This window comes from Kryptolebias marmoratus, linkage group LG15, assembly GCF_001649575.2.
Source record: "Kryptolebias marmoratus isolate JLee-2015 linkage group LG15, ASM164957v2, whole genome shotgun sequence".
In the NCBI taxonomy this organism is placed as follows: domain Eukaryota; kingdom Metazoa; phylum Chordata; class Actinopteri; order Cyprinodontiformes; family Rivulidae; genus Kryptolebias; species Kryptolebias marmoratus.
The window spans coordinates 33673288-33685390 of NC_051444.1; the positions used below are offsets into that span (position 1 = coordinate 33673288).

General features: G+C 39.1%; 1 protein-coding gene across 2 annotated transcripts in view; it reads left to right on the top strand.

Moving 5' to 3' along the window:
- Window positions 1-7402, top strand: part of LOC108250636 (uncharacterized protein KIAA0895-like) — a 43237-nt gene extending 35835 nt beyond the window's left edge. For both annotated transcript variants that reach the window (XM_037979979.1, XM_017440612.3), the window contains 2 exons: window positions 3516-3613; window positions 6467-7402. In XM_037979979.1, coding sequence (XP_037835907.1) covers window positions 3516-3613; window positions 6467-6628 — 260 coding nt within the window. In that variant the 3' untranslated portion in view covers window positions 6629-7402. The remainder of the gene's footprint in view (window positions 1-3515; window positions 3614-6466) is intronic.
- The last annotated feature ends 4701 nt before the right edge of the window (window positions 7403-12103 follow it).

The following is a 12103-nucleotide window of genomic DNA, read 5'->3' on the forward strand; positions in this document are numbered from 1 at the left end:
TCTCCCATCTCTCCCACTCCCCCCCTCCTACTTCCCTCTTTTCTCTTAGTAATTACTACATCGGCTGTTTTAGTTAGCCCTGGTACCATTTAGAAATTCGGTACTGTTTAGTTAAGCTTTATCTTCCTGTACACTTAGTTTAGTTCTGTACATTTAGTCATGTTAACATCTGTTTAGTTTAGCTACTATTTTTGACTCATGCTTAGATATGTCTGGTTTTACTTCGGCTGTATAGCGGGCCTGGGATTCTTATAGATAGTTTGGTACTGTTAGTTTTAGTTTTAGCTTAGTTTAGTTCTGTACATTTAGTCATGCTTAGATCTGTTTAGTTTAGCTTAGCTTATTTAGATAATTAGTTATCATTGTATCTTGTACCTGTCTGTAATTTTGTTTCACTATCATGTTCTGTAACTCTGTCTGTAATTTTGTTCTGTGTTGTAAAGCACTTTGAGTCGCCTCGTGCTGAAAAGTGCTATATAAATAAATGTACCTACCTACCTACCTACCTACAACAGTGATATGTGAAAGTTCCAGTTATCGTAGAAATCGTTAACACACTTGTTAGCACACTTGTTTAATACTTAGTGGTACACAAAGAAGGTGTTGAGAGAATTTCAAGGATTGGTGCTTTTAGTATAACAACACCAAGAAGAAATATTTTTGTCTTTACTGACTTAAACAGAATAAACAAAGAAAAGAGGAGATCTATTAAAAAAAAGTTTTCACATACATTTCATTGAAATAGGTTTTTGATTTATTTATTTTTCCTTTCCTTGACAGCAAACCTTTTCGTCACTTCCTTATCTCCTCTGTTTCCTTCACCAACATGTCCTTTCAGATCTGCTCCAATCACCACTCCTGGGAATGTACACTCCCTTTTACACTATTCCAGCCACTTGGTTATGGCATTCCATGTATGCTTTGCCTGCCAGCATCTTACATCCTGCTATTATGTGTTTGACTGTCTCAGGGGCATCTTTACACAGCCTACATCTTGGATCCTGCCTGGCATGAAAGACCCCAGCCTCTATCGCTCGTGTGCTGAGGGCCTGCTCTTGTGCTGCCATGATTAGTTCCTCTCTGCGGTCCTTCAGTCCAACCCTTTTTATCCACTGGTAGGATTTGTTGATATCTGCCACTTCCTCAATCTGCTGGCTGTACATGGGGGCTTGTCTTTCTATGAGGGTTCCTCTTTCTCCTCTTCCACATTTGGTTTCTGCTGCCTGAGACATACACTTAGCAGATCATCATTGGGGGCTTTCTTACAGATGTACTCCAGTACCTTGGTTGTTTCATCCTGTATAGTGACTCTGATGCTCACTAGTCCTCTGCTTCCCTCCTTTCTCTTAATGTACAGTCTCAGGGTGCTGGAACTAGGGTGAAACCCTATGTACATTGTGAGTAGCTTTCGTGTCTTGATGTCAGTGGCTTTTATCTCCTCCTTTGGCCAGGTTATTATACCAGCAGGGTATCTGATGACTTGCACTGCATATGTGTTGATGGCTTGGACTTTGTTCTTACCATTCAACTGACTCTTCAGGACCTGTCTTACTATTTGTATGTACTTAGTTGTGGCTGACGTCCTTGCGGCCTCATCCTGGTTGCCATTTGTCTGCGGTATACCAAGGTACTTGTACCCATGTGCCCATTCATCTTAGCTGCTATGATGCATGACAGGAGCTTCCATGTTGTACAGAGGCAGGTGATTGGCCGGTAATTGGAAGGAATTGCCCGTTTTGGGGGTCTTTCATGATTAATACTGTCCAGCCTTGGGTCAAACACTCAAAGTGGGTTCCTTCCATCAGTAGCTGGTTCATTTGTCCTGCTAGGCATTCATGGAGAGCGGTCAGTTTCTTCAGCCAGTAGGTATGGATCATGTCAGGCCCTGGTGCTATCCAGCTTTTCATTCCTAAGACTCTGTCTTGGATGCCTGCCACTGTTATGTTTACTGGTTCTTGCTCTGGGAGATTGGTGTGTTCAGATCTTAGATCCTGAAGCCATGGGGCATTATTCTCCAGTATTGCTCAGTCTCAGCTCTGGGTGGATCGACTCTCTTGTTATTCCCCTGCCATTGAGAGTACACTTTGGATTGTTGTATGTGCCTATAAAGGTATACACATATGTAGGTGATTGTCTCAGGGAGCAGAAACCCAATGTGGAAGAGGAAAAAGAGGATCCATCATGGAAAAATAAGTGGCTGATATCAACAAATCCTACCAGTGGCTAGAAAGGGCTGGACTGAAGGACATCACAGAGGTACTAATCATGGCAGCAGAAGAGCAATAGAGGCTGGGGTCTATCATACCAGGCAGGACCCAAGATGCAGGCTGTGTAAAGATGCCACTGAGACAGTCCAGAACTTTTTGGCGAGGTGTAAGAAGCAGGTAGGCAAAGCGTAAATGGAACACCATAACCAGGTAGCTGGAATAGTGTACAGGAACATCTGTACCGGGAGACTCCACCAAGGGTGGTGTGGAATGGCAGGGCTAAAATACTGATCCAGACTGAGAACAAGGTTCAAACATTCAATTGTTTTTTTGGTGGGGAATGTCTGCAAACAGCTAAATGCTGGCAAATTATCAACACTTTTTCCAATCACTGAAAATTGTCAGTGGTTCTGTCTAGGCTGTTTTGCTCAAAACCTTTAATTTTTGTTCGAATTGCTTCAATCATCAGCAGTTTTGATTCATTTTTTTTATTAAATGCAATACATGCCATATTATGAACATTTTTTGTTTTGAAAAATTGTAACCTGTGTGGCATTTTAAAAATTGTGCATGTTCACAATGCTTAGCCGGTCATCAGTAAATATTTTCAGAATATTTTGACAAACTGGAGATTTTTGGTTAATTTTGTACTTTTAAAACTCATTTGGGCAATTAATTCTACTAAGGAAACTCTTCCATAGACTATTCCTGTAAAGGATTAAAATTTTTCCTTGGATCATTAAAATTGTTTGCATATTTTCTATAGGTTTCTCCTACATAAGGGAGTGCTTTTTTAATTTAAAGAATTGTCTTCTTAGGAGCAAGAGAAAATTTAGGCTTATACCAGACCAAGTATAAGTCAGCTGTGGTTAATTTTAGTTTTTTCTAAGGAACTCTTGATTTTTTAAATAAATGTTTAATTTTACTGCTAATAATGGCGATTGTGTCAAACAGTTTTCTTTCTTTCCCTTTGCCATAATGTTTTCTTTTAGCTTAGAATCTTTCCACTTCATTAATGTGTTAGTTCAAAGCCCCGAAAGTTTGATCACTATGGTACACTAAAACACAAAAAACACATATCTTATAAATAAAATACCAACAGATTTTTGGGTCGATTTATTGGCACATTTTCCTACAAAAAGCAGCTATGGTATAATACACACTAATACACATTTACCAATGTCATTCTAAAAGGGAAGATATCTGGCTTTTATATTTGGAAGGGGAAATTCGTAAATGACTAGCTATTTTTTATTTATTTATTTTTTGTTTGCGTTTTAAATTTTGCTTTATGCGTTTTTGTCTCAGGATGCTTCAGCAAAGATCAAGTTTATCTGGACGGGATCCTGCGAATTCTTCGCCATCGACGAACCATCGACTTTAAGATGTTGACTTCATTAGGAAAGGTGAGTGTCAGTGAAGTGTCTCGGTTTATTGATTTTTGCAACTTTTACACCATCAAGATGAACGTAAAGAGCTATTGGCTAAACACTTATCTTTATGACATTGTGCAGTGTGTCCTTTAAAAAGATTAGGAAAGGCCTAGCATTCCATGAAGGAATGGACATCCCCCTCTGCAATTAATGCCAGACTTTTTAAACTGAGATGATCTTATGTTGAGAAATGACAGAGATATAGCTGTTTTGGTCAAACCATGAAAATAACATCCTTTTCTTATATTTTTCTTTATTGCCCAAAGTATTCGCTCACCTCCCTTCACACACATATGAACTTGAGTAACATCCCATTCTCAATCCACAGGGTTTAATATGATGTTGGCCCACCCTTTGCAGCTGTAAGAGCTTCCACTCTTCTGGGAAGGCTTTCCGAAAGGATTAAGAGTGTGTCTATGGGAATTTTTTGACCGTTCTTCCAGAAGTGCATTTGTTAGGTCAGACACTGATGTTGGATGAGAAAGCCTGGCTCGAAGTCTCTGCATTAATTCATTCAAAAGGTGTTCTGTTGAGTTGAGGTCAGGATTTTGTGCAGGCCAGTCAAGTTCTTCCACAAACTGCTAAAAAACAATCCCACACCATAATCCCCCCTCCACTAAACTTTACACTTGGCACAATACAGTCCGACAAGTACTGTTCTCCTAGCAACCACCAAACCCAGACTCATCCATCAGATTGCCATATAGAGAAGTGTGATTGGTCACTCCAGAGAACATGTCTCCACGGCTCTAAAGTCCAGCAGCGACGTGTTTTACACCACTGTACCTGAATCTTTTCTATTGCACTTGGTGATGTAAGGCTTGGATGCAGCTGCTCGACCATGAAGCTCTCTACACACTCTTCTGGAGCTAATCTGAAGGCCAAATGAAGTTTGGAGGTCTGTAGCTATTGACTCTGCAGAACGTGGGTGACCTCTGTGCACTATGCATCTCAGCATCCACTGAGTCCGCGCTGGGATTTTACGTGGCCTACCACTTCATGGCCGGGTTGCTGTCATTCCCAGTCACTTCCACTTTGTGTATTACCACTAACTGTGGAAGATTTAGTCATGAGGAAATTTAATTAGTGGACTTATTGCACAGGTGGCATCCTATCACCAACACTGGACTTCACTGAGTTCCTGCTAGCAACCCATTCTTTCACAAATGTTTGTAGAAGCTGTCTGAATGCCTAGGTGCTTGATTTTATACACTTTTAGCCAAGGAAGTGATTGGAACACCTGAATTCAATAATTTGGATGGGTGACTGAATACTTTAGGCTTTATAGTGTATCTTATTGTGAGATGTTGCGCAATCTGTTATTGCTCAGAGTATGTATTGTGATTCACTCTAATCTACTACCACATCAACTTTTAGCTCAATATCAGTAAAGTTGACAGAGTTCAAGTTTAGATTCTGGGAAGTTCATTAAAATATGTCCAGTTGTTCATGAGATATTTTGCAAACAGACAGACAAATTAACATGTATACACAAGGGGCAAAAACATTATCTTTTTAATTTTTGCCTTTTGTCTGCAGGGAATATCTAAACAAGAAAGGAGGACAAAAGAATAAGCTGCATCAAGCATAAAAACAACTATCTACAGCAGATATGTTTAAGATTGTATCTCACTGGGCTGTGACTGTTGAAGAGTAGTCATTGTCTCGAAAATTCAAGATGTGCACATTTTAAGTTGCAGTTTCACAGAATTCTGACTGTTTGCAACTAAGTGATTTGCAAACTGTTGGTTTAGCAGCAAACTTTTGAAAATTAAGATCCATTTTTGTGAACAATAATGTGCTTGGCCAGAAATAGTTTTTACATGCCGTGCACATTATTTTTTGTCCACATCTTTGCCCACATCATACCCCTGTTGCTCGTTTTTTACCCACATTGGGTAAAATGCCTCGCATGAAGCTGAACAGAAGCTCTGAACCACAGCTGAGCAATTACAGGAGTTTTTTTCTTTTTTTTAAACACTTAGATGTACATTTTAGTTTGCAAATGTAAATGATGCATACAGTGTCTTACAATGCATACTGATCTCTATAAAGAAGCAAGTTTAGGAGCCTTTTCATCTCTCAGTGATTCAGAGGTCAGAATTAAGTGGCATAACTAACAAACAAAACTGATCATTTCTCTAAAAATGTTCAGTTACAAAATCTGAAAATAAGTGAAAAAGCTACCAAAATCTAAAAAAATCTTTGAAAGAGCTTCAAAAAATCTAAAGAACTATTAATGAAGACCACTTCATCGACAAACAAACGAGTGCCAGATGAAGACTTTAGTGGAGCATTATCTGCATTAATCAGTGTTGACTTTTCTATCCATCAATCTTCTACCACTTATCTGTGGTCTGGATGCTGAGGCAACAGGTGCAGGAGAAAAACCCAGACATTCCTTTCCTCAGCGATATTAAACAGCTCCTCCTGGGGGATTCCAAGGCTTTCCCAGGCCAAAGACAATACATATAATCCCTTTAGCAAGATCTGGGTCTGCCTCAAGGTCTTTCCCAGTGGGACATGCCCGACCAACCTCAACTGACTCCCTTCAATACAGAGGAGCATTGGCTCTAATTGGAGCTCCCCCGTATGACACAGCTCCTCACTCTATCTCTAAAGCTGAGCCCTGCCACCCTACGAAGGAAACTCATATATATATATATATATATATATATATATATATATATATATATATTAGATCTGTCTTTTCGGGTCTTTCTTCATTACGACATAGTAAGCAATGCTGTATTGCTAGAGGAGAGTAAAGTTCACACAGAATATAAATAATAATTCTTCTTCTATTTGGACCCTTACCTCCCAAAGGTTTCTTTTGAGGATGTGGAGAAGCTGCGTCATCTAGCAGTTCTGTCCAGGACCAGAATTCCACACTTCATGCGAGACCAGGACCGATACCTGGAGCACTTAGACCACATTGTCCACATCAATGAGCTGGATGATTCGACGCTGGAGCAGCTTCTTCCCTGAGCATTCTGTCCTGAAGGTTCTAGTAGCAACTGTTTTATGTGGTGCCCAGCTTGTTACATCAAACAGTCAGTATTATGATACTTTTCCAGTAAAACTTGAATGATGCAAACAAAAAGGGATTCTGTGTACAGTTTCTCTTCTATCCAATGTATGTTTGTGTCACTTTTTCACTCAAACTGATGCAGTTAAACTGCCTCCCTTCTGTCCTCGCCTTTATGAAATTACCTCAGTATTATCACTGTATATAACCAACATAAACTCACACAAAATTAAAAATTTTACCATTCACAATCACATGCTTTATTTATGAAAGTGTATTTTATAACATTGCAAGAACAAACTGAATGTCTCTGGTTTTAGCTTTTTACATTATCTTTTAGAGGTTTTCTGCCTCAGATTGTTTGCATTGTTAAAAGGACACCAAGGACACACTACAATAAAAATAATGCAGGAAAACCAGAAATCGAGGCCATGAATCTTTAAAAAACATCAAGTGCCAGTGGACTCAGTGGATTGTTTGCATTTTAAATATAAAGACTTGAATCAACAGTGTTGTCTTGACTGTTTTTTGTGGACTTTCTATGCTGCTGTGATCCAACTGCTCCTTGAGCTCACCTCTGCGCCACAACCAAACATTTCCTCTGGAACAGAAAAGGAACAGTTCAACATATGGGAATTCTTCACTGCAGAGCTGCTTGATGAAACTCATGTCTTCACATTGAATAATGTTGCTGAAGAAAAGATAAAAGGGAAAATAAAGCACTAAGCAGATGACTCTGAGATTTAACTGTCTTTCTGTTTTAAAAAATAGCCTGGTTTTATTTCAATTTAAAAAAACAGACATTTTTTTTATTTCGGCATCAGCCAGATTCTCTGTTCCTTCTGCCTACAGGTTTTATAATGAGTTGATATGCTAGCTGCAGATTTATATTAATTTAACGGATAATGTGAAGTAGGTATGAGATTCCAAATGTATAAAAAACTTTATTGGTTTCACATTATAAAAAGTTTTAAAACAAATTATTTTTTATTAAAAACAATGCAACTACTAATACTTTTGCTCCCTAAATAATGTCTCATATTGCCTAATTATAATCATAATACGGGTATAATAGTGTAATAATTCTTATTTATATTAATTTAATTGTACATATAAATAAACTGACAGAACACAAGGCATTGTTTAAAGTCAGTGTTTTGAATTTTTACTGCACTCAGGACAGATTTTAAACCAATTTTTTATTTAAACATTTTTGTTTATGATGATACTCAAGATAAAGGCTATTTTAAAATTTATTCACAAGTATTTAGAATAATTTATAAATTAAACAACGAAGAGTCTGTAGACTAAAACCTTTTTTTAACAGCTTGTAGAAAATGTGAACATAATTTACTATGAGCAGCTTTAATGACAGTTCCACAGTTTAGGCAGTTTACATAAATATGTGATAACTCTTAAGAGACTGTTTTATATCTGTTTTCCAGCTATTATGTTGTATACCTTAGAAATGTGGTGTTTTGTTTTAAGAGAAGTAAGAAGCAAACTGCTGATGTTTACCTTTGTTCACAAGATACACACAATCTGCAAACCTATAGCACTGGATCAATTTATTTATAGTTTCAAATTAATTGTGCCCATTGCACACAATATTACTTTTTTACTGCTGTTTTACTTTTTGTAAAGTCATGTTGAGAAACTGACAGTCTGCTGTATTCTTCACCGTCTGTTTGTTGTAGCTTGTTGAAACAATTTGATTTAAATGTGCATTTCTTTGGAAAGAGACAGATGTTGTTTCTCACTTTGAAGCAACATCACTGTCAAGTCTTATGACAATGATTCATCACTTGGCTACATGAGACCAACCTCTGTCGTCTTTTTTTTAACAAGCACATGTTTATGTGTATGTGTGGCAAAGTTCTGAACAGTCAATATCTTACCTGTTGTAGATGGCTCTTTCAATTACCTCTGTTTGGCAAAAATGGCTTGTTTATTTGGTCAGATTTAAACTAGCGTCAGAGTAGAGTCCAGATCAAAGTGTATTGCTGACGTCTTAAAAATTTATTCTAAAACATGTCATACTGGTTTATACAATTGTTTTTTTTATAAAACTTTACACTGCTGCTAATTTCACAGTAAACAAATATTTACATAAAATTGTAATTCATAGCACTTCCTGCAGTAATATCATATTATTTCTGCAGGAATAACCATTTGGGTAAAACTGACAACAGTGTCAAATTTTATTTCAATCAGAAAACGCATTTGCATGAATTGCCATGGAACTTATTTGGTTTGGTGTTTTAAAGTGGCAGTGATCCACTTTGGTCTTGGCTCAACACAGGCTAGTCATTAGCTCATCATTCCAGTCAGAGTTAAACAATATTTTTTCTAAACAGAGGTCAATAAAACCTATCTACAACAGGTATGATATTAATTCATAACCTTTCTACAAATCTCTCATCAAAAGATTGTCCAAAACCAAAAACCTTTCTAGAAAATGAATGAAAGTCAAACAAGCAGACCAAAACTGTAAAACGGTAGTTGTTTAAATAACTGCTGTTTATTGACTGATCAACATCGATGTTAGAACATGTTGTGTATAAAGATCGACCAACACTTGGAGAACTCGGCTGATCAAAGAACAACACTGCATAGCAATGGATATTCAATTGACAAGATAATGAGAAACAAAAAATATTTATGCAACAGTACAAAAGTGGAGGAATATGGCTCATACTTACAGGGATGTTACAGAAGACAGAAAAAACCCCAAAAGCTGACCCGAGGCCCCCACTGGGATCCAGGGGTCAACACATTTTGAAGCACTTGGATTTTCACAAAATTTAAAACTATTTCTGTACCTAGATTTGAGATTCCCCCTGCCACCCCACCTCACCGTTGTTTAAATGTAACACAGACATTTTCTTTATTTTAAAGGTGCACCGATTCCGGTTTTGTGGATCGATACCGATTTTCTGTATTTAGACAGCTCTGACCGACTGATTCTAATTTCTCTCCAAGACCTATAAATAACAGAATACCAAAACTCCATCCATCCATTTTCTTTCCCTACTATTTTTGTGCAGGGCGGTGGTGAGCTGGTGCCTATCTCCCTTGAAAAAAGCAAGGTACACTTTGGACTTTCAACAGTTCATCACAGGGACACAAGGAGGCAAATAAGACAGACAGACATTCATTCAAATTTTCATTCACAGCTAGTGACAAATTAACCTAAGTTTCATGTTTTTGGTCAGTGGGAGCAAACTGGAGCACCTGGAGAAAACCCAAGCATGAACGAGGAGAACATACAAACTCAGTACTATACAAAAACATTCACATACATTCTAAAAGCCGATTAGTAAAAGTTATTGATCTAAGGAAGCCAGCAAATTGCGTTAAATCTTCACTTTGTTGCAGTCTCCCAACCACATTGGCAACAGTGGAAAGAAAATACTCCATTTTAACAGGAAGAAACCTCCAGCAGAACCAGGCTCAGGATGAGCAGCCATCTGCTTTGACCTGCTAGGGTTTGAGAGAACAGACAAATATAGAATGACTGGTCCAGGTGTAGTTTCTATTGGAAGAAAGACAAAGAAAAACTCACATTAATGATAGAAATAATTACAAAAAACAAAAAGACATGGAAAGTAGAGCAACTAAAGACAGCAGCAGAATGAGGAAATGTGGCCAATTTGTCCTCTGGCAGTCTAAGTCTAAAACAGCATAGCTCAGGAAACCCAAGCCAACCCTAACTATATGATTTATCTAATAGGAAAGTCTTAAGCCTAGTCTTAAAAGTAGCCAGGGTACATTTTACACATATAACTTTACTTGTACTTCAGTATAATTTCAGCAGAGTAACTGTGTTTTTACTTGAGTACATTATTTTAGTACTTTTTTCATCTGTCATAAATATAACTGAGTATCATCAGCAGAACAATGCAAATTTCTTCCTTGCTGTCTAATAACTTTACCTAATGGAAGCATATATAAAGTAAAGAGTATTGGTCCAAACACTAAATCCTGAGGAACTCCATGACAAACTCTGGTGTGTAAAGAAAATCTTTCTTAACATTAACAAACTGGAATCTATCAAATAAATGTTATTTAAACCATTTTAGAGCTGTTTCTGTAATCCCAATATCATGTTCAAGCCTCTGTAATAGAATATTTTGATCAATTGTATCAAATGCAGCACTGAGATCTAACAGGACAAGTATGGACACAAGTCCACTGTCTGAGGACGAGGATATCATTAGTAACTCTCATTAGTGCTGTTTCTGTGCTTTGATGAACTTTAAACCCTGACTGAAACTCCTCAAACTGATTATTTCTGTTCAGATGTTCACACAATTGATTTGCAACTATTTTCTCAAGAATTTTTAAGAGGAATTTGAGAATAGATATAGGTCTGTAATTGGTCAGAACTCCTGAATCAATATCAGGTTTCTCAAGTAAAGGGTTAGTAAAGCAACCTTCGGCCCGAGCGCCTTCCGCGGCGTGGCCAGAGTTCAGGCGGGCAGCCCGAGCGCCGTCCGCGGCGTGGCCAGAGATCAGGCGGGCGGCCCGAGCGCCGTCTGCGGCGTGGCCAGAGATCAGACAGGCGGCCCGAGCGCCGTCCACAGCGAGGCAGACTCTGATGTGGACCAGGCGGGCGCGAGCCGGGCAGACGTGGACGAGGCCCAGGCCTGCCAGTGGTTCTGTGGCGGCGGCGGCGGCGGACTAACCCGCCCGTGGATCCGGAACGGCGGACTCGGCAGACTTAGCAGACCTGGCAGACTGTGGAAGCTGTGGGGCCTGTGCAGAGGTCGCAGGAGGCTGTGGGGCCTGTGCAGAGGTCGCAGGAGGCTGTGGGGCCTGTGCAGAGGTCGCAGGAGGCTGTGGGGGCTCTGCAGAGGTCGCAGGAGGCTGTGGGGGCTCTGCAAAGGTTGCAGGAGGCTGTGGGACTGGATGCACTGCAGGCGGCGCTGAGAGTGAGACTGGAGACGTGGCTGGAAGCAGAACTGGAGAGTCCTTGAATGAGGCTGGAGAACTGACTGGGTTGGGTGACTGGGTGGAACAAGAATGTTTGGTAAACTGGGCGGAAGCACTGATTAATTGTCCTTTTAGTCGAGTTATTTCATTAAAGAAGTTAATGAAAATAGGGATGTGTAGGAGACCAGAACGAGACAGAAGTATATTTTCAATAATGTTGCAAGTGAGAATATTATGATTTGGTTCAGGGTTATTTCTTAAAGAAGTAAACAGTCTTTGAATTTGTGCTAAAATGTCCATGAGTTCAGGGGGGGAAAAGTCAGATGTATAAAACTGCGAGGAGAGAGATGGAGTCGTGGTAATGGCCGCTGCTAATAATGACTCTGCAGCATCCAAAAATGTAAAAAGATGCTCATGCGGACCTTTATAATGGTAGTCCTCAAAGGGCTAAGGTGCAGAGGAGCATTCTTTGCACACAGTAGAGTCTCGCACATCATCAG